This window comes from Gallus gallus, chromosome 1 (assembly GCF_016699485.2).
Source record: "Gallus gallus isolate bGalGal1 chromosome 1, bGalGal1.mat.broiler.GRCg7b, whole genome shotgun sequence".
In the NCBI taxonomy this organism is placed as follows: Eukaryota; Metazoa; Chordata; class Aves; order Galliformes; family Phasianidae; genus Gallus; species Gallus gallus.
In genome coordinates, this window is record NC_052532.1 from 142,815,928 (window position 1) to 142,841,580 (window position 25,653).

The 25,653-nt window shown below is 40.9% G+C and overlaps 2 protein-coding genes across 2 annotated transcripts; one reads left to right on the top strand and one right to left on the bottom strand.

The window, feature by feature from the left end:
• Positions 1 to 1,780: 1,780 nt before the first annotated feature.
• Positions 1,781 to 12,612, top strand: KDELC1 (KDEL motif containing 1). The gene is made up of 10 exons (XM_416963.8): positions 1,781 to 2,176; positions 4,865 to 5,070; positions 5,509 to 5,714; positions 6,446 to 6,523; positions 8,114 to 8,286; positions 9,943 to 10,180; positions 10,763 to 10,972; positions 11,406 to 11,495; positions 12,038 to 12,142; positions 12,355 to 12,612. Exons 1-10 carry the CDS (start codon positions 1,998 to 2,000, stop codon positions 12,370 to 12,372), a joined length of 1,503 nt encoding a protein of 500 aa, XP_416963.2. The 5' UTR covers positions 1,781 to 1,997; the 3' UTR covers positions 12,373 to 12,612.
• A 1,547-nt stretch (positions 12,613 to 14,159) lies between these two features.
• On the bottom strand, positions 14,160 to 20,219 carry TEX30 (testis expressed 30). Its single transcript, NM_001277762.2, has 5 exons — positions 20,120 to 20,219; positions 18,476 to 18,706; positions 16,903 to 16,954; positions 15,224 to 15,426; positions 14,160 to 14,494 (listed from the first exon to the last, which is right to left on the bottom strand). Exons 1-5 carry the CDS (start codon positions 20,135 to 20,137, stop codon positions 14,321 to 14,323), a joined length of 678 nt encoding a protein of 225 aa, NP_001264691.1. The 5' UTR covers positions 20,138 to 20,219; the 3' UTR covers positions 14,160 to 14,320.
• Positions 20,220 to 25,653: the final 5,434 nt, after the last annotated feature.

The window sequence follows — 25,653 nt, forward strand, 5'->3', positions numbered from 1 at the left end:
GAGATTGGAGCTAAATGGCTGCAGACATAAAATGCAACCTGCGTCAATTTTTAGATTGGGGGTTGGAAGTCTTTAACTGCTGATGGAATGCAATCCTGAAAAGTCATGCCAAGAGGAACAGCAGGAGGCAAAAACTACATTTTTAAAGCTTGACAATTTTTTTAAGGCATCTTTTGATGAAGGTGCTCATTAGAAATTGTTAAATTCACGGCCCTTTCTCAGCCTGTGATTTCCTCAAAGCGATTGATTTATTGTATGTGGGCTTTTTTAACATACAAACATATTTGCAGTATTTCAAAATGTAAAATTTCTTCAAAATTCAAGACTCTTTGATAATGAGGTTCAATGTTCTGTATTGCTTGCCTTAAGACAAGAAAAACTATGATGGGAAACTGTAAGTATCTCTTGCAACTGAAGCTCTTCCACAAAGAAGCTTTCATTTTGGGAATATTTCCATAGCTAGATGGCAAAAAAGAAAAGCATTTTGGTATGTGTGTATACATAAGTAGTTATATATGTATAAAATAACAGTGTCTTGTGCTCTCTTTCTGTACTTGCTCTTCTGTGCAAATGGATCTCTGCTTTCAGTCTGGTATTAACTACGACCATTTTTTAAGAAACAGAGGATTCTTTTTAAACCTCTTGAGCCCCATCTCAAGCCCTAAAAACAAACAAACAAACAAACAAAATCTCTGATAGGTTAAATACTCTGTTAACCTTTTCATGGTGTCTTCCTAATTTGGAAATCCAGGTCTTTCTTACTCAGTACTTGTTAAGAAATATTCTAAAGAATCATAGGATCGTAGAATGACCTGGGACTTTAAAGAACATCCAGTTCCACCCCCCTGCTGTGGGCAGTGTTGCCACCCACTGGATCAGGAAGACCGGAACCCCAGCCAGCCAGGCCTTGAACACCTCCAGGGGCAAAAAGCTACTCTTGGTACTGTTCAGACATGAAGAATGTGACAAGCCCTCTCTGTTCAGCTGTTCACACTGATAAAATTGTGGATCCAGATCACTGAGGACACAATCAGCAGTCAGGTAAGCAGTACATGCCACACCCACAGTTCCTATGAAACCCAAACACAGGATCCACCGGGATCTCATTTGTTCCATTCCCACCTGTAGCTCATTATTGTGTTATGAAATATGGGGTAGTTGCTGAAGACTTCCTCTGGCACAGCCGTCCTTATACACAGTGGACATACACAGGCTGCACACCTGGATGCCTGGTGCCTTAGCAGCGCTTACAGCTCTGTACCACCATCCCACCAATGCATGTCTTGTCTGATCCACCAGCTCATCCATTCGGAGTCATTTCTACTTTTTCCTCTGTAGCTCAGTCTTCATCGATCAGGTTAGGTCAGACTCAGTGATTTCCAGAGGTGGCCTCCAACCCTTACAATCCTGTGTGGTTCTGTTACTCCGTAGCCATATGGCCCTTAGCTGTGCCCGGACGCTAGACTCCTTCACTTCTCACACCACAGTTAGATAGACAGCACAGACACTGGGAGACTGATGTGTAACGCGGAGAACCTGGCTACAGCATAAAAAGCAGAGACAAAGCCGACTCCTCCGTGTCCCTTCCGCTGAGGTGACCCTGGGGTCGGTCACAGAGGAGCCGCTCGAGGCGCTGCGGGTCTGCGGGACCTCCGGGCCATCCCGGCTCGGGGCCGCAGGACTACATCTCCCAGCAGCGCCGCTCCGGGAAGTGCTGCCCGCCCGCGGCTCGGGTGGCCGCCGGAGGAGGCGGGAGTCCGCCCCCCTCCCTTCGCTCCCTGCGGGATGCTGCGCTGAGCAGAGCCGGCCGGCCGCTCGCAGCTACCCGAAGGGGGACCAGGCGCCGCGCGTCCCGCTCCCTCCCCGCCCCCATGCGGAACGCCCCGGTGCGGCGGTGAGGGAAGGACGAGGGTCCCGGCCTTCCCGGCTGCTTCTCCGCCCCGCTGCGTTCCCCCCGGCTCCTCGGCGGTGCGGCTCCGTCGGGGGTGGCCCTGTAAATGTGTAGCATTTGGCGGTGGTGCGTGGCGCTGGGGGTCCTCGCGCTGGGCGTTGCTGCGGGCGGCGGGGGCCGGCTGAGCGCCGAGCGCAGCGCCGTATGGGGGCCCGGGCTCCGCGCCGAGGCCGTGCTCCCCGCGCGCTACTTCTACCTGCAGGCCGTGGACACCGAGGGGCAGAGGTAAGTGAGACAGCTGTTCCCGCAGACTTTGCTCTTCGCTGATGGGAGGAAAATCGAGAGATCGGTCGAAAAGTTACTTTGTTACCTCTGAGGAGTCGTCCGCCTCCCCGCTGCCGGTCAAGATGATGAAATAAATGAAAAACAGGGTTTTCTGTTTGCCCTCCTCCGGCATTTACCTCCCCACACGAGGCTTGTGGTGGTGTGACCTTCCCCGAGCTAAGCAACTTCTGATGTGTTTGCAGGTATCAAATATTAGCAGTGGGATGAGTTGGAAAAACCTAGAATGCTGAACGGTGAAACATTGGTCCAGGCAACCATTTGTGATTTAATCAGCTTTGTCAAATAGAGAACAGTAGCTGGGGTGTTTGATTTACAATTTAGCTGTGTGAGTGTCCTGCCTATTTCCACTGCTAGAAATATGAGTGTTTCTCTCAAACAGGGTGACTCCAGATCAGTAGAGTCATTTAGGCTGTATGCTGTAGACCATTAGGTAACTTCATGGTGGTGGATGCCCCGTCCTTGGAGACATTCAAGGTCAGGCTGGACGGGGCTCTGAGCAACCTGGTGGAGCTGTAGGTGTCCCTGTTCATTGCAGGGGGTTTGGACTAGATGGCGTTTAAGAGTCACTCCAACTCGAACAATTCAATGATTCATAGGAATTAAATAGGTAAACTTAACGTTCAGAAGAAACATGTGGCTTTCCATTTCATCAACGTACCTTCTCATTTCCTTCCTAAGCAGGGCTGTGTGGCTTTATCCACGTATCCTTACAGGAATGGCCTCCACATTACTCTTGATTCCATAGTGATTGCTCCAAGGTTAGGGAACGCTTCTCAGTTCCTAGGTCCAGAGAGATGCCTCAGCCACATCTCAGCCCAGTCTTGGGACATGGCAAGGTTCTCCACACCTCTTCTGCAGCTTTCTACAGGAGATAAGTCCTGACCTCACAAGCTAGAGAGAAGCTCAAAGTGCTTCAGCCAGGTTGTCCAGATTAGGTGCAGTGTGGCACGTGCAAGTCTGGCAGCTGCCAATTCAAATTATCTTGGACAGCAAATATTTCCAATTGAACTGGCAGCTCTCTTGTAGGTCTGGACAAGTACATAATTAGAATCATAGAATGGCCTGGGTTGAAAAGGACCACAATAATCATTGAGTTTCAACCCCCCTGCTATGTGCAGGGTCACCAACCACCAGACCAGGCTGCCCAGAGCCACATCCAGCCTGGCCTTGAATGCCTCCAGGGATGGGGCATCCACAACCTCCTTGCATCGGAAACAGTGTTGCCAGCAGGAACAGGGAAGTAATTATCCCCCTGTACTCAGTACTGGTGAGGCCACACCTCGAGTACTGTGTCCAGTTTTGGGCCCCTCACTGCAAGGAAGACATGGAGGCCCTGGAGCGTGTCCAGAGGAGGGCAACAAAGTTGGTGAGGGGTCTGGAGCACAGGCCTTATGAGGAGCGGCTGAAGGAGCTGGGATTGTTCAGTCTAGAGAAGAGGAGGCTCAGGGGAGACCTTATTGCTCTCTATAACTACCTGAAGGGAGGTTGTAGTGAGCTGGGGGTCAGCCTCTTCTCTCGTGTGACTAGTGATAGGACTAGAGGGAATGGCTTCAAAGTGCACCAGGGAAGATTCAGGCTGGACATTAGGAAATACTACTTCTCTGAAAGAGTGGTCAGGCACTGGAATGGGCTTCCCAGGGAGGTGGTGGAGCCACAAACCCTGGAGGTGTTCAAGGAATGTTTGGATGTTGTGTTGAGGGACATGGTTTAGTGACAACCATTGGTGATGTGTGAATGGTTGGACTGGGTGATCCTGTGGGTCTTTTCCAACCTTGGTGATTCTATGATCCTATGATTCTCCTTGGGCAACCTGTTCCAGTGCATCACCACCCTCTGTGTGAAAAACTTCCTCCTGATATCTAACCTAAACCTCCTGTCTCAATTTAAGACCATTCCCCCTTGGCCTATCACTATCCACCCTCATAAACAGGATTGAATTATGTGGTCCTGCTACAGTACTTTTTCCCCTCCCAAAACACCAGCATTTGTGATATCCCTTTTTTCCCCTCATAACCTTCCATAAAGATTAAGGATTGCAAACTTTATTAGAAGTTTAACTTCATTCTTTACTTCTCTAAGTAATATCTGAAAAAGGAATCAAACTGGAATTATTTTGCTTCCAAGTATGTAAATGAAAAAACAAACAAAAAAAGCAGTACTGCTAAGCTGGTAAAATGAAGCTTGTTCTGATATATATATATATATATCCATTTCTTTCTGTGCTTTCTACCTTCTTATTTTACACTTGAGCTATTACTAACCAAGAGCTCCACTCTCCACTGGATTTTTAAAGGTACTCTGTTCCCAGGTATTTAAAGCAAAGACTGTATTTCCAACACTGTTCAATATGTAGAGCACCAAGTAATTTTCAAGATATGTTCATGAATATCTGAGTGGAAATGTTTCAATACCTGGTGTTTCTAAGAGCATGACTCATTTGAGGTAACCTGACAAAATTCTCTTCAGGAAAATCATGTCTGCGTTGCAAACATCAGGATGTGCTGATAAAGACCCAGTACTGCTCAGTGAAGTCACTGGAAACCCGTCAACTTTAAAAATAATGAAGAAAACTAAGAAAACTGTTGTGTGTTTACTTCTTATTTAAGCTCTCACTTATTCTCTTGGTAGGTTCACTTCATCACCAGGTGAAAATGCATTCCAGGTGAAGATCACTGCTCCTGATGAACAATTCACTCGGGTTGGTGTGCAAGTATTGGACAGGAAAGATGGTTCCTTCATTGTGAGGTATAGGATGTATGCAAGCTACAAAAGCTTGAAGATAGAAGTAAAAACCAAAGATAAACATGTTGCAAAGTCTCCATATATTTTAAAAGGTAAGAAGCAGCACTCTACATGGATTTCATATTGTGGCTTTTTCTCAGAAACTGTCTCCTGGAGTGTTTTCAAGGATTAGCGTAGAATTCTGCACATCCTCAGCACTTCTCTGGAAATGTTGAGGACTATCAAATCCTATTGGAATTATGGACTATTTGTAAGTGTCCTACGTGTACTGTTCACTATAGTAAAAAGGAACACATGCTGTGAATCTAATTCCAAGCAAGTGTATGTGGAGGGTTCACGTAGAAGCTGATGTAGATAGGCATGACTCCATTGTAGTAAAAATCATAATAAGCCAACAGCCCATGTCTATTTAGAGCTGCTGAAGATTTGGTCTGAAAGTACTAGTTCCCAGTGCCTGACTCTCTTTTCTGATCTCAGTGGCTTTATACTGTGACTTACTGAAAAAAAAATGTTGAACGTGTTCCTAACAGGACCAGTTTACCATGAAAACTGTGACTGCCCTCAGGAGGAGAGCAGTGCGTGGCTGGAAGAGATGAACTGTCCCCAGGTCTTTCCACAGATTCAAAGAGACCTAGCAAATTTTCCTGTTGTTGATCCAGATAAGATTGCAGTAGAAATCCCACAGAGGTTTGGACAAAGACAGAGCTTGTGTCATTACACCATCAAAGACAATGAGGTACAGTACGGGTTGATCTGAAGTACTTGTGGGGATTTGGTGGCAAGTGATACAGTTAGGCTTCTTGGCTGTTTCCAGCTGAAAGGCCTCTCGTTATCTGCTCTTTAAGAAACATCTTTTGCTGCCTTCTCTGTCCTTGGAACTGAATTCTTTGCAGTTTGTATATAAGCTATTAATATCTGTTCTGCTTTGTGAAATGCTTTTTGTCCATGTTACAACTGAAGCACAGTGAAGGCAAATTACTTTTTGAGCAATCAGTACGAGTACTGGGAACAGAACTAAGTCTCTTAAATAACAGTTCAGTTTTCTGTTCTCTGTGGTATTGCTGTGGAGTGTTGTGATCATCCATCAGTGAACTACATAACTGAGGTGAAGAAATACCACCTAGCCCAACTGAGATAAGAGCTACAGTTCTCTGTAATAAAACTGTACTTACTTCAGTAGTTTGATATGGAAGTGAGAACAATAGAATACAGTAGAAACAAACAGCCCGTTTCTGTTTCCATGAGACCGATCTAAAATGTCTACAAAAACAGGCAAAGCTTGTCTTCCACCCCACTCCTTTCCCATCATGAATTAGAGAGAGATTTGTAAAGTGTCCCAGCTGATTAATAAATCTATAAACCATGCAATCTGACTAGTTACTAAGCTATTAAAAGAGCTATAAATTGTGTCAGCCATTCTCTGATGTTGAAAACACCAGACCAGTAAAATATCTGGATTATTTTCAGGTTTATATAAAGACGTATGGGGAACATGTTGGCTTCAGAATTTTCATGGATGCTATACTTCTTTCTTTGACAAGAAAAGTGAGTATATTGATATAGTTCTTTACTCTATATGTTCTAATTTATTAGACTTTTGCTTAACAAATATACTTCAATATAATTTGTTGCTGTTTCTGTTAAAAAGCTCTTATTTTCTTGATAATGGAAAGATCAGATCAATCTTCCCTTAGGTTGGAAAGCAGTAAAATCCCATCAGTGGCATGTGGGGAAACTCTCAAGTGAAAAGCACTGCACAGACTCTTTTCTAGGAAATATCTGGAAAAAAAAATGGATTTGTGTACATAGTAACATAATATAACAGAGCTGAAGTTTCAGCACACAGAAATGTGGGTAGCAACAGCAATATCAAGGTATCAGAGTTGAGCAATATCTATTATTTTTGACTGTAAAAAGACGAAGCACTTGTCTGTAAAAGGAAAGAAAGAGACAGGAGCTACTGAAGTATGGAGTTGTTCACCTAAAAATAATCATTACAAACATATTCAGAAGTAATAAACAGATTTTTAAAAGCATCTTGAAAGATAAGGCAATTGGTATGGAACAACTTGGGTTTATCATCCAAAAATCAAGTATATTTCTTTCAAGTTGTATAATTTTCTTCTATGACAAATGTACATATTAACAGACTGAATAAATGAAAGAAGTGTGAAGTAACTTTTTCTATATGCTCAGAATTAGTATTCTTTTAGATAGTGCCACTGAAAGGCAGTAGATCTATTGTGCTAAAGAAGCATATTTAGCCTGTTGAATGGTTCTGTCACTGAGCATTCCTCATGGATCGGTGCTGAGACCGGTGATACTGAACATCTTTGTAGGCAACATGGACAGTGCGATTGAGTGCACCCTCATCAAGTTTGCAGATGACACCAAGCTGAGTGGTGCAGTTGACACGCTGGAGGGAAGGGATGCTATCCAGAGGGACCTGGACAGGCTTGAAAGATGGGCCCATACCAACCTCATGAAGTTCAACAAGGCCAAGTGCAAAGTTGTGCACTTGAGTCAGGGCAATCCCAAGCACAGATACTGGTTGGGAGGGGAATTGCATGAGAGGAGCACTGTGGAGAAGGATTTGGGAGTGTCGGTTGACAGAAGATTCAGTGATTCAATGATGTAGATAAAATATAATGCATAGCTTTTCTATGCCCATTATAACCATTAGATGGCACTGTACTAATGAAGTTAAGCACCGAGGAGTAGGGAGTGTAGACAACCCCATTTGAAATGAAGCATGCAAAACCTTTTCTGCCAGAGTGCGTACTGAAGACAAGAAGTATTGTTTTGGGTCTTTGTCTTTAGAATTTCTGGATGTCTCTGCTAAGTCATTAGAGAAAAATATCATCAATCATTTGGAGTGTTTTTATATTCAACGCATGATTAATTTCTCTGTAAATTTAATTAGAAAATTAATGAAACTTATTCTAGTCACAGAAGAAGCTTGAAATGTTAGGCTGTAACCAGCCATTGTGTGTTGAAGAATAAGGGTGTTTTTTGAGGGGAAATGCTTTGAGATATTTATATGTGGTGGAGAGTCAGCAGTGGGTTTTAATTCTATTTTTACATGTGTGTGTATATTTAAATTTGAGAATTTGTACCTCCTTTACTTCTGTCTAGGTGAAGATGCCAGATGTAGAATTTTTTGTTAACTTGGGGGATTGGCCTCTGGAGAAAAAGAAACCCCCACAGAAGCTGCACCCTATCTTCTCATGGTGTGGATCCAGTGAATCAAAAGACATTGTCATGCCAACATATGACTTAACAGATTCAGTTTTGGAGACTATGGGACGGTAAGAAATCTTTTAAGTTGTTTGCAAAGTTCACAGTGAATGATTTACAAAAAGATCTTTTCAGTAAATTAACTGTTTTATTTATTTATTGAGACGTTGGCACACTGTGGACAGGCAATATCTATGTAGTCAGTATCTTAGCATTAATCTATCTGTGTATTATATAACATATAAATACATGGATGAAACTATCCTCTTTTATTCAAAAACTATTATTGTTACACTTTTATTTCAAAAATAACCATTTGTCTAGATGTGTTCAAGTCACTGAAAACAGCACTTAGAGTGTATTTTTAAGGGCAGGTACTTTGTTTGCTTCCTTTGTTTCACCTCAGTGAACATGCTGACCAGTGGCCAGGACTCTTTCTCCCTGATTTTTCTAGAACACTGTGTCTTTTATAGTTCATCATAGCCAGAATTCTCAACCAAGGATCTGCCATGTCCCACTCTGATTACTGATGGTAACTGGCCATGGTAACAACCCTGTTGTCTTGGAACACTACAAAATCAGCTTCTAAGATATCTTCGTTGGTCATTTTTAGCCTATTTATCACAGCAGTGCATTAAGTTTGGGTTGCTAACCTTTGCTTATTCCACACAAACACAGTTTTTGTGCTTTAATTCAGCGGGGTTTTTAAGTACATTAAATATATTCTATTAAGCTAGTTACATACAGACTTTGCTTTGGACTAATCACGGCTGCCTCATTACCATTATCAGTTACTGCGTTACCCTGCCTCACCCATCTGTCTGGCAATCATGTCCACTTCTAGACTCTCTTTTCCATGGCAGCTGATGGGTCCTCTTTCCGCACACAGTGTTGTCATTGGTGTTGTCTTGGTTGCTACATTAGGACAAAGCTGTGAACTTGGTGGCCAGCGGAGAGAGAGACGTGATTATGCCCCTCTACTCAGCTCTTGTGAGACCCCATTCGGAGTACTGTGTCTGGACCTGGGGCCTGCAGCACAAGAAAGATGCAGAGCTCTTGGAGCGGGTCCAGAGGAGGGCCACTAAGATGATCAGAGGGCTGGAGCACCTCTTCTATGAGGAAAGGTTGAGGGAACTGGGCTTGTTTAGCTTGGAGAAGAGAAGGCTCCAGGGAGACCTCATTGCGGCCTTCCAGTACCTGAAGGGAGCACAGAAAGAGGAGGGGGAATGACTGTTTACGAGGGTGGATAGTGATAGGACAAGGGGGAATGGTCTTAAACTGAGACAGGGGAGGTTTGGGTCAGATATTAGGAGAAAGTTTTTCACACAGAGGGTGGTGACACACTGAAACCAGTTGCCTGAGGAGGTTGTGGATGCCTCATCCCTGGAGGCATTGAAGGCCAGGCCGGATGTGTCTCTGGGCAGCCTGGTCTGGTGGTTGGTGACCCTGCACATAGCAGGGGGGTTGAAACTAGATGATCACTGTGGTCCTTTTCAACCCAGGCTATTCTATGATGATTCTATGAACTTTACGTTCCTTATCTTTTTTATCACTGTAAGAATTACTGATACAATACACATATGGGTGTACTTATGACTTACCTTCATCTTTGGTATTTACCTGTTAGTACTCTTAAGTTATTTCAAGTAACTGCACTTAAATAAATTAAAATCACATGTAAAAAAATTCCAGAGGCATCACCATTAAATCATTTCTTTCTCCTTCAGAGTCAGTCTGGATATGATGTCAGTTCAAGCAAATACTGGCCCATCATGGGAAGACAAGAATACCACAGCATTCTGGAGAGGACGTGATAGCCGCAAAGAGAGGCTTGAACTTGTAAAGCTCAGTAGAAAGTATCCGGAGCTTATAGATGCTGCTTTCACAAACTTCTTTTTTTTTAAGCATGATGAAAACCTTTACGGCCCCATTGTCAAGCACATTTCATTTTTTGATTTTTTTAAGGTAAGCCACTAACCATTTTTGTAGAATTAGGTTCTCAGTCTTTCCCATTATCAAATAACTTTGTAAATATTAGTTATAATAAAATGATTTTAGTTTTTCAGCACAACACCAGTGACAAGCATGAATAGGCATCCCTCCACAGGGATTAACTGCTGTGTATCTCTTAAGATTGAGAATAATAATATTTGATTTACATCTGAAGGTTCTGTAGAACCTTTTGTAATCTAATAACTCCAAGTTCCTTTTTATTTCTTTTTCCTGATTCAGCGATCAGGACTACTAACATAACTAACATAGTGGGAAAATCAGTGGATGAAGTGGCACATCTACCCTCACATCCGAGGATGAGCGTCTAAGAATTCCGGAGAACTTAACTGATGAAGAGGGCATCTCTGTGTACCCTGCACTGTGATGAATTCCAAACTAAATAACAAAAGCTACTTAAAAACTGGTGCTTGCCTAGCCAATCCTACATTTCTCAATATCGGCAAGTCAGTAATACCAGTGCCCTCAGATTCATACAATCTAACCAAGCTGCTTGCATCTTGTCTGTTAATAACATACGGTCATTTTTTTTTCCAGTATAAATACCAAATTAATATTGATGGCACAGTGGCAGCATATAGATTGCCTTATCTACTAGCAGGAAACAGTGTCGTGCTAAAGCAAGACTCCATCTACTATGAGCATTTTTATAATGAGCTGCAGCCATGGAAACACTATATTCCATTTAAAAGTGACCTGAGCGATCTACTAGAAAAACTACAGTGGGCCAAAGAGCACGATGAAGAGGTAAAATACACGTTTAGAAGTACTCAGCAATGTTTCTTGACAAAATAAAGGAAGTAAAAGTGCATTTATTTTTTAAAAAACCCTGTTGTTTCCTTCTGAAAGGACATCAGAATAAGTGTCATCAACTGCATAAAAGTCCTTTTTAAAGGTACATAATACTGCACTTAGTTTGGAAACGATATTGTATTTTGGAGACTGCCTTACTTATAAAGTTAAGAATGCATAAATTCCTGATCCTTTCCATTCATCAGTAAGAGATTTACATTTGTCATTTCATGGACAGTTCAGAGCAGGGACTTTTAACATTAGACAAATATCAATGATAAGTTATCCTAAACTGCCAACGCTATACATGACTCTGGAATCAATACCAGCACCCTGAAAGAACTATTTTTACAGAACTGTTTAGAAAAACTTCTATTATCTTTGACAGGCAAAAAAGATTGCAAAATCTGGACAAGAATTTGCAAGAAACAATCTCATGGGAGATCACATCTTTTGCTACTATTTCAAACTTTTCCAGGTTAGTATATATTTAACTGCTACCACTACAAAAATAGAAATCCCAGAAAGAGAATTCACACAACACAGCTGCTGGGAATTGGCCAATCCAGTACTTGAAGCCACAAAGCACGCAGCAACAATTAAGAACTTCAGTTGGTGTATAAACAATTGTTTGCAGTTGTTTCCTGTGAAGCTCCTTAAGGCTATGCTGGTGGTGTGAGAGAAGCAATCAGATCCTATAAATCTTGATTTAATCTGCAATAATATGTTGCTCACAATGATCAAAGAATTCCTCATCAGACGCACACTCCGTGAACCACAGCTGAAAATGTCTGTGCATTAGCACCAAGATATTGAAACTGCAGTGAGGCACCCGAAGGGGTTCCTGTCAACAGTTAAGTATCTGCTTACTCTTTCTGTGTCACAGTGTGGATGGAGTAACAGACTGTGTAGCTCTAGAATTTTTATGGAATTATTCAGCTGAGTTGTTGCACTATTTACAACCGAGTATATAATGTAATAAGTTTATGAATTGATGTCACCTTCCTTTCTAAAACCTAGGAGTACTCCAGTTTGCAAGTGAGTGAGCCAAAAATCAGGGATGGCATGGAGAAAGTGCAGCAGCCTGATGATGACCTTTTTCCATGTACTTGCCACAGAAAAAAGGTACAACACATGAAGTGTTAAATGTACAGTGCTGAATGTATTTAGTTCAGGTTCAACCAGACTGGAACAATCATTGCTGGATACCACGTAGTATCTATCAGTTACCAGGCTGTTAATGTCTTAGAAGCATTTATTACTGTATTTGCAGGACTAGACTGTTGAAATTTGAGCTTCCAATCAACTGAAAAATGTTTATTCTTTCTTGATTACAGACCAAAGATGAACTCTGACAGAAGGATTTTTTTTTTTTTTGAGTATTTACCTACATTCAAAATCTCTTCTTAAGGAAAGAAGGAAAAATTTAATTAAAACCTCAGTGGATATTATGAAGTTTTCTCTGTTGTGATCTACATACGGAAGAAAACCAGCCACCACCTATTTCCTTTTTACCATGCAGTAGTGATGGAGCCTTGTTCAAAAAACACTACAATTTTTATATTTTTTTTTAAATAAAAACCATGTTTATAGCAGTCATTTGTTACACTTCTGAGATACTTTTCAAGTAGGTACCCTCAGTAAACTGAGATGGAATATTCAGTACACTGAGACTAGTTGCAAGTATGTTCTGCAAAAACGTCCCGATGAAACCTGTAAATCTGTTCCCCAGTGTATGTATCCAAAGTGGTCTTTCTCAGACCATAATTTTGTTCCTTCTGAGAGAGGCAGTGTTCCCAAAGACAATGATGTGGGGTTTGTGATGTTTTTTTTAATTTGAAGGAAAAATACAGCCCTTTGGAACACTATAGGTATATTAGATACCAAAATTAAGGTCCATGACTTTTTCTAAGATGCTTCCACAACGTAAAAGAAAAATAAAAGTATCATGGAGCACTGACTAGCAAAAATAACCCAGAGTCCCCAGAGGAGCAGCCTCAGGCTGGAGCTGCTGCCCATGGAGGAGCCTGCAGTGGGGCAGGAGGGCTGTGGGAGCTGCCACCTGTGAGGACTCATGCTGAAGCAGTCCACTCCTGAAGGGTGGGCCCCGTGCTATGGAGCTGTGTTGCAACAGTGCCTGGAGAGCTGCAGCCTGTGGGAAACTCACTCAAGATCAGTTTGGGAAGGATGGCATCCTGTGGGAGGGACCCTGCGTGGAGCAGGGGCAGAGAGGGACCATAGTAGAGCCGAAGGGACAAAACGTTAGGGACTAATGACAGTCTCCATACCATGCTCTCATGTGTCAATTGGGAAGAGGATGTAGAAGGGGGTGAATGGGAGACAGATGCTTACGTTCAGCTCTGGGGCCCCCAACATAAGGACAAGGAGTTGTCTGAACAAGTGCTGAAGAGGACCACGAAGATGATCAGAGCGCTGGAGCATCCCTCCTATGGAGAAAGGCTGAGGGAACTGTTTTTTCACTGATAGTAAGGAGCTCAACTTTCATTTTATGAACATAACAACCTCATCTCCAAATCCTGTTCTGATGGAGTTTAAATTCATCCAATTCTCAAGTTTGAACATAACTCCCCCGTCAAAAGTGAGGATTTATTTTCTCTGTAACACTGCCACCTTCAAACCTGTAAGGCCATTTTATGTTCCTTTAGAAATTGGCTGTAAACTTTCAGGTGTGTACCATGCTTACTGCACGTTGTTGTTGGGAGATCAGCATTCTTGAGGCATCTTGTGATGGAAGACAATTACATCTGATTAACATACTTAACTTTCATCTGCCTGTAAGAACCTCCAGGTTAGAACTGCCAGTTCACAGCCAGTCACGCTGTAGCAGAAGCTGAAAGCCATAAGAATGCTGAACAACCAGAGGAGGTTTTAGGGAACCCGTGGCAGTGGGGATGAGACAACCACCTCAGAAGACAGCATCAAGATGCTTTTCCCATTTCAACTCACAGGTATTAATTCAGCTGATAAATGCATCAAAAGATTTGGTATCAAAATAATATTTGAATATATAAAAGATACCAACAATATTTACTTGGTAATGCAGAACATTAAATATTACACAATATTCAAATGGAGTTACTAAAAACATTACTGTCCAGACTAATTTGATAGATTTTCCATCTTTCCTTTAAAATGTTCTTTATTGTCTTGTAAATTTTTTACATTCATAAAAAAATATTTACATTTTAGACCTTGGAAAACACTTGCTTTCAAAAACACATCTCCAGCTGATGTGCTGCATTTAGGAAAAGCCAACTGAAGATATTACTTAACCACTGCAAGTCATTTGTGCTCCAGTTCAATATTCTCTCTAAGCCAAGAAAAAACCTGTACATTTATTTCTTCCATGACATCATCTTCTGTTCGGCCTTTAACTGCCATCCCATGGTTTGCCTTATCAATCCAATGGATTTTTTTAGGGGCTTTCATTTTGCTTGCCACGCTTTCCAACAATTGCTACAGGGCAAATAAGAATGAGAAAGTTAGAAAATTAGCTGCTATTAATTGTAAAACGCATACATCCTTCACTTTGCCTATGCAAGACATAATAGGCAGCTTTTAAAAACAAAATGGCTTTGCATGTACGTTACACGCTGTCCCAAATTCAAGCTGAAGTGTTCAAAAACAAAAGATATCTACCTTGCAAGAAATCAAGACAGAAAAAACACTGCATTCTCAACACTGCACACCTGTTCTCAACAAAAATAATACTATCATACTATCATAAATGGCTGACTTGCAGGTAGAACTGCTTCGCTAGAAGAATGTGATGAAAACCTGATGAAGGTAGATTAGTACAATAGCAGTGCTCAGTTTTTGTGACTTGAAATGGTGAAAACAGAACAGCAAATAACTTGCCCCTTCCACATGCCACTTAATTTGTAAAATCTATCATACTAAAAAAGGACAAAACATTAAAATCAGAATTATTTATTTACAAAAAGATAAGTTTCCTAAAGCAGATGATCGAGCATGATCCAGACATGCTAAAGAGTAAAAGAAATCAGCTCAGGTTTCTCTAAATCTGATGAAGTTTTCTTCCTGAAGCTTCCATCAGAGGAGATATATATTTAGAGAAGACTGCTAATCAAAGTTATATCTGTGGATACCACCACAAACATCACTCAGACTCATTCCTGTTCCTCCACACTATGCTGTCACAGCAAGATTTACAAGGATACTCACTTTTTCACACATCTCATCTGCTGATCCTGAGACAAACAGCACCGGGCACCTGATAAATAATAAATCTTCATCCCGGAGCTTGGACTGCAGTTTTGGTCGATGCAAAGGGTACGATAAGCATATCAGACCCTGAATGAAGTCATCATTATCACCACTAAGCTGACGTATCACAGAGGCAGCAGCTCGTGAGCCCATGGAACGGCCTTTCTCCCATGTTAAAATAAAGGAAAAAAGTATACCCACTATCACCTCATCTGCATTCTTAGTGTTAACAACTTATAAAACCAATTGATATGAATGTATTTTAGTGAACTGGTAGTACAAAATGCTAGGTATACTTATCTACTCCATGAAAAATACAAATTATAAATTTAACATTTTTCTGCTAATGACAATTGTCTGGTTGTAGTATGATTTCATTTAAAAAAGAAAGAAGATAAATGGACAGGAATCCTCTGCAATACTGAGAAGAACAGCAGCCCTTCCTATAGGTGGGGGAGAGGGAGAGAAAGACAGGTCCTACACTACAGACCCCTGGGATTTCAAACAACAATGCAATTACCTTGCATTGATTTTTTCAAACAGCCTTAAACTTCATAGAATGAAAACAAAGTTTTATGGTCCTTACTACCAAAACTAATCCAACAACTGTTTACGCACACAACAAATTTCAACTTAAATGCAAAAAGGCTTTAAAAAAAATATAAAGAATGAACCTGTAAACACGAGGTCAGTTAATAACACTGTCTCCTCAAAGAAGAAGCATACAAGCTGACAATGCTCTATAATTGAGTGTCAGAAGTGGTTGATTCCAGTGGGATTAACTTGCATCAGGGCAGATTTGGTTTCGCTTAGTCGGACAACATTCTAAGTTTCCAGTATCAAGTTATTCCTAGTTACCCCCATCTACTTCCCTTTTTCACACAATGTAGCTGATATTCTATCTGCCACTAGAACTATACATCAAAATCTGCTTTGGGAAAATAGCTGTTTACCAGTAACTGGGATTCTTCAAGAAGTTTAATTAGGAAAGTCTGTGGGGATTATCAGAGAACTCAGAGTTGTATCAGAGAACAGCCTTGCATGTTACAAGTGATAAGCAAGTTTTCTCCCAAAGTATCTGCAAAACAGTCTCCTGAACTCTTCTTCATCCTTCTAAGAGATATCCAGTATCATGAGGACAGTGAATAGATCTAGATGATCACACTTCAAAACAAATTCTGTGAAAATGTCAGGCTAGATATCTGCGATCCAAGAAGCAGTGTTGTTCAAGCCAGCCATGAGACAGCTAAGCTGTACACCCATTGGACTCATCCATCAGTTAAAGAGCCTGTAGGACACCCAAATCCGGATCTCTAAATGGGCTTGGCACCTATGTTCTCACTGCAATCAGTGCACTTGTAGTCAATTTACGAAGATTACAGAGCATTCCATTCTCTGTGAATAAGATGCTCCTAGCTGAACTGCTCTGTCTAAGCAATACTGACCAGTTGGAGTTTTTTCAGCTTGTGCCCGTGTTAGACATCGAGCTTTTAGTGCCTCCTGAGAACTGAAACTGTCAACCACGTCTGTTCTTTCACTTCTTACTAAAGCAGGACAGACTCCTGAGAACGGAGGAATTACAGATCATTTTCATTACAGTCAGTATACAAGAAAATTCCGGATAACAAAAACCATACCTGCAAGGAAGACACCTGAAAGCTTATAATCATCAGAAAGCTTCAAGTATTCCTAAAGAAACATGACAAGAAAGAAACATTACAGTAAAAATTAAGACAGCTAAGAGGTTTTGTTTGTTTGCAGACACTAAACATAAAATGGGAAGCACTTTCAGCACTGCAGATTAAAGGAACAGTTATTAGAAGTTACTTGCTTTTTTTTCCATAAAAATCACCTCATTATATTTTGCAGCAAAAATATAACAAGTAATTTCACATTAGCTCTCAGCAAAATTTCAGATACATCAAGTTACCACAATGTTAAGTGAATCAAGTATTAAGTGTATCGGCTTAACTACCTACATACTCTTCTTCCAGCAAAATGCAAAAAAAAAGAGGTAATTCAAATATCCAACCCTGAGGCTTACGGTAACATATTTCCAACAAAAAACATTTAAGATAAAGTCAGACAGAACAGATAAAATCCAGCAACAATTTTTTCTGTTTTCAAGTGATAACTAAACTGGATGTTATCTTAGTAGAGGTCCTTAAGTTACTTTTACACACCAGCATACTAATATAAACTCAATGACAACATCATGTTTCCACAAAAAAAAGAAATAGAAATAAAAAACAGACCTACATTAAAGCTAACAAAGTCCAACTTCAAGGTAACATACAACTATGTAATATAATTACAACATCATGCAAATTAATTCCTTAACTGAACTTAGTTCTACAATGGAAGTGTCTGATGTCAGATACAAAGTGCTCAAGCTACCTTCTTATGCCTTAGTAAATGTAGCTAGATAATCAGGGGAGCATTTCTACTCCCTCCTCTACGCTCCAGAACAAGAGACTAGGCTGATATTACTACAGCAAAACATTGTTCATTTTAACAAAATCTAGGTATAGAAAAACATTTTAAATAATGTAGTAGCAGCAGAAATAGATGAACATTGCCATATAACAATTTAAATTGACTTTGAAATCAAAGACTATTTAGATTCTAGGGATCTCATATGCTACACTCAACTACACCCAATCTCTTGCCTCAAATTCTCATACATCTGTCCCCAACACAACTGTCCACCTGCATCTGTCTCCTTGAAGTCTTCTTCTCTCATTCCCAAACGTTTAGAGATCCAGAATTCCCAGTTCAGCTTCCTTCCTCTGAAAAACCTCTCCTAAAGCCATATATTTTCACTTACTCTCGTTCTCCTCAACCAAACCTTTCTGTAATACCTACCTCTCATTTCCACCCTAATCAAATTCTTTCATTTTTCCCACCTACGGATTTCCCCACAGAATATCCCTGACCTCTTCAAATACTTTTCTTAAGCTTGTCTTTCTCTCTTTGAGCTCATATGAGAACTGCCCCTGCTCTTTTTGCACATGGGCACTGCTCCATTTAGCTAACTGTATCTGCTAACTATCACTTCTCATCTTCCCATTGTTGCTTGACTAATCTCTGTTGGTAACTTAAGAAACTCAGAATCAGACAGAATGTAAATATATTTATATATTTAAATATATATGTGAATTCTTTACATGCATGGATCTAAGCTTTGACAGAAATTTGGTCACTTCTTACCACAACTGTTTTGTAAGCTTTAGTCCTATAAGCAATGTTAAGGCCTTTACAAGTAAACCGCAGGCACAAAATTCCCTGTGATGCAAGGTAGGCTGCCAAAGAAACTAAGTGAGGAAAATTCATATCTCCTCCAGCTCCATGGGTAAGAATCACTCCGTATCTTAATTTCTTCTCTGGGACATTAAAGATAGCATCAAGTTGTTTGTTTCCAAAAGGTATTTTCACTTTAACCTACAAATGAAACAGAAAAAAAATGTCATTAAGAAGAAAAAATTATTTTTCCAATCTCCACTTTATGATGAAGAATACTGGATAATAGTGGGGGAAGAAGATTACAAGTTCACTCTTATTCCCTCTGTTTAAGAGTACTATATGAGTAACTACATATGGCTGGACTGGTCTCTGAGCAACCTGATCTAGCTGTAGGTGACCCTGTTCATTGCAAGGAGTTGGACTAGGTGGCCTTTAAAGGTCCCTTCCAACTCAAAGGATTATAGAATTCTATGAAAAAACTAAACTGGAATATTATAGAAAATAGTTTTGAATGCGCTAGTTTTAGATATTACAAGCAATCATAAGAAAATAACAAGTAAGTGTTTTGTTTTGTTTTGTTTTTTCATTAAGAACTCAATAACTGGTGACAGATGTCACAGGTTTCACACGTTTGTAACTGAAATTCTAAGATGAACCAACGGGCTTGCTTTTTAACTGGCATCCAAACCCACAGAAATGTAAAACACAAAGACACATTCTGGCAAGTGTTTCCAAGATGCACAGCAGTAATAGCTCAACAAAGAGGCAGGCTGCATGCTGTCACAGACTGATTTTTCCCCGGGAACAGGAGAGACAACCTAGATACAGATAAAACCAGCATTACACTGCCAGAAATGTTCCAGTCCAGACAGACACCTGGACAAACCGATGATGATTTTCACACAGAGGGTGTTGACACACTGGAACAGGTTGTCCAAGGAGGCTGTAGATGCCTCATCCCTGGAGGCATTCAAGGCCAGGCTGGACGTGGCAGCCTGATCTGGTGGTTGGTGACCCTGCACACAGCAGGGGGCTTGAAACTAGATGATCATTGTGGTCCTTTTCAACCCAGGCCATTCTATGATTCTATGATATGAAAGGCCAGCTGACAAAAAAAGGGGACTGGAGAGCATGCATGTCACTATATACACTAAAACTCCCCAAAGTAGAGGAAAGCAAACTGGGGCTGAGATGAAAAGCCTGTTCTGCACCACAGCATGCCCTACTACCACTGCTGCCCAAAGGCTCTCCTTGGCAAAGAGCAATAGAGGGCCCACAACTGAAGAAGGCGCCCACCTGCTGCCTCACAGAGCTGTGACCCACATGGCTTCCTCATCACCTGAATGCATACACAGGATGCCACGTGAAGGACAGGCCGCATGAAATGCATGGTTATCAGTGGTCACGTAAGTATGTACAGAGAGTGACAAAGGTCTGAACGTCCAGCACTTCTGCTTCCAATCTGCTGGGACGCTGCTCCCAAAGCTCCTGCACATGCGAGCCTGACACAGCTCATTTCAATTTCTTTCCACCAATTTCAAAGGGTCAAGGCAAAAGCCGCCGCTCCGGGCCTTAGGCGCTGGAGAGGAGAGGGAGGAGGGCCAGCCATACCTCTGCGTGCCCGCTCATTCCTCTCCGAGGGGGGCAGGGGGTCCAAGCTTAGACTGAGACACGAGCCCACAGTCAACACCACAACGGCGCCGCGCGGCACGAGCATGCGCCAACGGCCGCACGCCTGAAGCAGGAAGAGCGCATGCGCGGGAGAAGCAATCCCTGAGGTGATCCCGCCCCATATTGAGTGACAGCTCACCTCTCCCATCACCTTCCCCACAGGCGGTGCTGCAGTGTTTGATTGGCCCGCGGGCAGGCACGGCCCCCCGCGGCTTTTTCGTGTTGGAAGGTAGCAGCAATACTTTTAACTCAATGCGTGTGGTATTTGTATATTAAGTATTTCACGGATATGTTCAGAACAGTGTTCTAAAATTGCCTGGCAAGTTAGAGATCATTGGTCAGTTTGCTTTCATTTAGCAGCGTACAAAACGCATGTAGGTTAGGACACCTTCTCAGCTGTACAGAGGTGCCATCCCAAATGGATCCGCATTCACCTGTTAGAAAACGAACGTGCTGTGCCTTGAGTGCTGAGTATTTCTTCTCAGAAAGAGCAGTGAGGCAGTGGCACGGGCTGTCCAGGGAGGTGGTGGAGTCACCGACCCTGGAGGTGTTCAAGGAACGTTTGGACGTTGTGTTGAGGGACGTGGTTTAGTGAGAACCATTGGTGATGGGTGGATGGTTGGACTGGGTGATCCTGGGGGTCTTTTCCAACCTTGGTGATTCTATGATTCTATGATTACAGTACTTAAATCTCTTCTCTGCATATACACAATGTTCAAGGGAGGCTAGCTAATATCCAGTACACCCTTGAGCTGAGGAAGAAGGGCTGCTGCCATTTGTAGCCTCTGGCCCTTGGGAGTACAGTCATGCTGACCTGGTTTTGCTGCACTTTTTCTGTAATTGCTTTCCTTCTGGAAGATAGGGATCCTTCACTATGACACAAGGGTTGATAATGTTTCAGAAGCTAGGAACTTGAATCAGAAGTATGCATATAGATTCAAACTTGGGAATATGTATTTATAATGGATGCTTTCTGTTTTCATGAATTTCTGTATATTTAATGAATATGTTGATTAGAATTACATTCACATGTAAGGTTTCTGTTTGTTTAATTAAATTTTGTGCCATAAGGTAACTCCTCCTTATCTAGCTACTCAAGGTTAGGTTCCAGTATTTTTAGGGGAACATGTAAGCAGATTTTGATTGATTTTCAAGTATGCTGAGTAATTCCTCTGAAATCTAAGTGTTCATAACCAGGGGTCTTTAAAATTAGACTATTTTTCTTTACATGCTTAAATATGAATTTCATTTCATAACTTTAACCTTACATCACTTCTGGAAATAGAAGTTTATCCTCAAAACAATATATGATGCACAATAATCTAAATTTATCATCAAATATGAAAAGTATGACAGATACGTGGTTTGACATATGTCACTGAGAATATATGTTGTGTTATAATACCATATACACTGCTGTAGGTACCTGTGACAGATTTGATATGCCAAAGACAGCTGGGTTTGAAGAAACAGTGGCTGTTTATCAAAGAATGACATTATCCAGAATCCAAACTTGGGACTTGTTAGATTTTGGGACTGCATCACACAGATGCTTATATTCTGCAGCTAGTAATGTCATCTGCCAACAAAGTCAGTGAGCTTCTTGGTTAGAGCTTCATTTGAGATTAGTCAGACAGTGAATTACTCATGCTGAACTTAAACCTTTTCTGCTAGTGGTAATTTTGTACTTAATAAATAAGTTGTTGTGTTTACTGGATGATTTGCTCATTTAGCATTGATAACATCACTGTTTTGTTGTTTTAGTTTTTACCGTGATCTCAGATTACTCATTACATCCATCATTATTTAGCCACACCAGACTCTTGGGGAAGACTTTTGGCTTTGTAAAGTGTAGTGCTAAACAGAGGGGCTATGCTTTGAGTAGAGATGTGCCATCAAAATATGTGCTTCTGGAATCACAAATTTGGGACCCTCTACCTTTCTATTGGTCTTTATGAGGGATTTTGTGTTCTTTCATTATTTTTCATAAATGCAACCATTTCATTTTCAGGTAGCAGCTGCTACAATTCATCAGTACACTGAGCTGGGGATTGCTGGCAGGAGGTAGACCTGGCTATTCTTTCCTTGGCTGTCAGTAAACTGACCTGGCTAGGAAACAGTGGAACAAACTTTTCTGCTCCCACTGCTGCATCAGAAGAATTAATACTTTTGGCATGCTCATATAATCTGTGAATGCTAAACTCTGTTCCGTACATATTTTCATTCTGAAACGTCACTCCATTTATATCTATTGCTCTTAATCAGATAAATAAGCACGTTTAGGAATAGTAACAAACACTATTGTCACTGCTAGGATTACCTTTATTTGAACATTATAAGAACATTAAGATATGAGACTCTTTAACATTTAATTCTCACTCCAAAAAAAAAACTAATATCCCCTGCAGTCTTGTCATCAGCAATATAAATGAATTACCTATTTAGATGTTATTGCTACTTATAATTTTAAACACTGTTACAGACCCTAAACATGAGAACTCAGTACATTTTTCTTCTCATTGTAAGTTCCTAGGCCATTTTCATTTCCATTAATAAACTGATTCATTCTAAGATACCAAAAATAACATTATGCCTCTCTACCTTTAACTCACACAAAATCACTTAGATTAGAAAATAAAGTATTTTATTTATTCCTAAATTGTCAGAGCATAGGCAATGGCTGTGTAATTCTGAGCATGCTACAGATGTCAATCATATCACAGTTACCATTTCTGCAGATCATTTATTTCATTTATGAAAACCACTGAATTAGAACCCTGTTTCCAAGGTACTCTATCAACCCCACTCAGTATCATGTCACCTGTCAGTTCTACCACCAACTTGGTTCTTACACGTGTGCTTCACATTTTTCAACAGCTACCTGCAAAGAAATAGTTGAGTATGGTGTCAATGATCACTACTCTACTTCTTTGTGTTCTGTAGTTTTAGTTGCAAAATTTATGAGAGAGGTGAGTAGAAATTTGAATAATATATGGTGACCAGTCCAAGATGCTCTTTGAGTAAGGCTGAAACACCTCATCTGACAGTGCTGTTTCTGTCTTGTACTAGCGTCAGTCAGCTAGAACTCAGCTGAGATTAATGGGTCAAAGCAGATATAAAATCGTATAGAAATGGTTTTTAAAGCAACTGCAAAGTCTTTGGTAGTCTGGAAGAGGATATTTGGGAATGCTGCAGATAGTAATACATTGTACGTGTGGATCATTTAAAATCAGCAAGTTAGAAGAGGAGAGGGCAGAGAGCAGAAGAGAAAGTAGAATATGACTACCGTCTCCCCTGGTATTCTCGTAGAGTCATGAACCACAGGATCACTCATGCTGAAAGGGACCCCAGGAGGTTCAACCTCCTGCTCAAAGCAGGGCTAGCTGCAAGATCAGGCCAGGTTGCTCAGGGCTTTGTCCAATCAGGTCTTGAAAACCCGCAGGGACAGAACCTGCACAACCTCCCTGACCAAACTTTTCCAATACTTAATTATTCTCCCTGTGAATTTGCCCCCCTGTACATCTGTAGTCTTAGAATTCTGAAGTTGCACTGTGTTTTGTATCAGACCTTAGGCTGGGTGTTAATTTACTGGCACAGAACTCAAGGCTTGTCAGGACTTTGTCTGGACTTGTCTTCACCTTTCTAGGCATTTGTTTGAGCTTGTAGCAACAAGTACGTAACAAACAAGTGATCATTAACCTACCTTGTTTTAGCTTTTTATAAGCTTTGTAAATCTGTGTTATGTAAATTTGTTGTCACATAGCTTTGTGCTAATATAGCAGTGATAAGCAGTTGTTTTGCATTGGTTGAGCTATGATTTTATTAAAGTGCAGTGTACAGGAGCGCAGAACTGACAGCAGGGGCCTTCAGAACACAGACAGGAGAATGCTGGAGGCGCCAGGGCTATAAACAACTCACAGATGGCAGTTACTGGGCATCAGAGAAATGCAGTTATGTCAAACTTTTAGTTTAGAGATATCAAAGGCAACAAAGGCATAGATAAAACACTCCATAAGTGGTAAATGTTGGTGTACCAGGGAATAACAGACTTATGAAGAGAGTGTACAGTGTGTTAGCAAACCTATAAAAATAACTTTGAGTGGATCCCAGAGTGAGAAAGAAGGCATCAACAACACTCTGAAAGATTTGAGATAGTGACCTCTCATGGTATCACTCTTGACTGAGCAAATGCTTTCAGTTAATAAACAGACATTGCCTCTTTTTAAGATTTGTATACTTATGTCGTCTGGTGTAAGTGCAATTTGGGGTACTATCTTATAGCAATAAATATTTTATATCTCTATTGTATTAAGTTACTTTTGTAGGCCTCCTTACTGCTGAAGTGGTCACACAGAACAGCAGCAAAAATACGTCTTGCAAAAATGTTTCATCACATTCTGGAGTGCTATTCACAGATGCTATATGTCTGCCTACAGAGTTCAGAATACCAAAAAAAAGTCCATCTTTGGCTGCCAGGAAACTGCTCAATGACCATTGCCGTGTCATTACTGATATTTTCCAACATCCTTATTCCCATGGGCATCCTTTTGGTATCAATTTTTCATCTTGAATATCATTTTGTTGTTTTTAGACTATTTTACTATCTTTTCTAAGTCCTCTTTATCATTTCCTACTGTGCATTCTTTTTTTCCCCCATATTCTCCATCTCAGCAAACCCAGGTGTAATATGCAATGTATATTATCTCATCACCCAAGTAAGGAAAGACTTTACATAAAGCTAAGCCTGATAGCAGTTTCTCTGATACAACACTGAATGTGTCCTGACCTATTTATTTTTTAAGCTTATTGCTCTGTGAAGTTAATCATGTCAGGTATTCTGACTTCTACTTGAAGTAATAGGATGCATGTCTAAAAATCTGCCTTCCTTTTACAGGGCTTAGTGCCAAGTGGTATTAATCGCTTCCACGAAATTCTTCAGGGGCAGAATCCACATGACAACTTTCAGCTTCAGAAATGTTTGGCACTTCTTTTACTCAGCACTTATAAATCAGTAGATTATATGACACGAATGCTTAGAAGAAGGACGAAGCAGAACTTCATCCACAGTGAATTCTTCAAAGATCCCATAGTATCACACAGGTTTTATTTATGAGGGGCCAGTCGTCCCAGTTTTAACCTCTGAAGTGGACAAGCAGCCTTGCCTTGATCACCTTGTTACTTCAGCTAAACCCAATCATTTACTTTGGGGACTGTATCAAAGATCACAGGTCCCTCACATGTCTCTTCTGCAATTAATCTCATTAGATGAAAAACAACTCAAAAAAAGTTCATTGCACTTTAGCCTTTTGTGAAAATGCTAAGGATAGTAACATTACGCTTTGAAGTTAAGAGAACATATTGCCATAGGAAATTTGTATGTCTTTGCCAATGGCAGCAAATCAGAGGATGCCTGAGCAATGACATCAGGCACAATGACCCTGAAGTCAAGAGGCAAGCTAGTGATAAAATCAGAA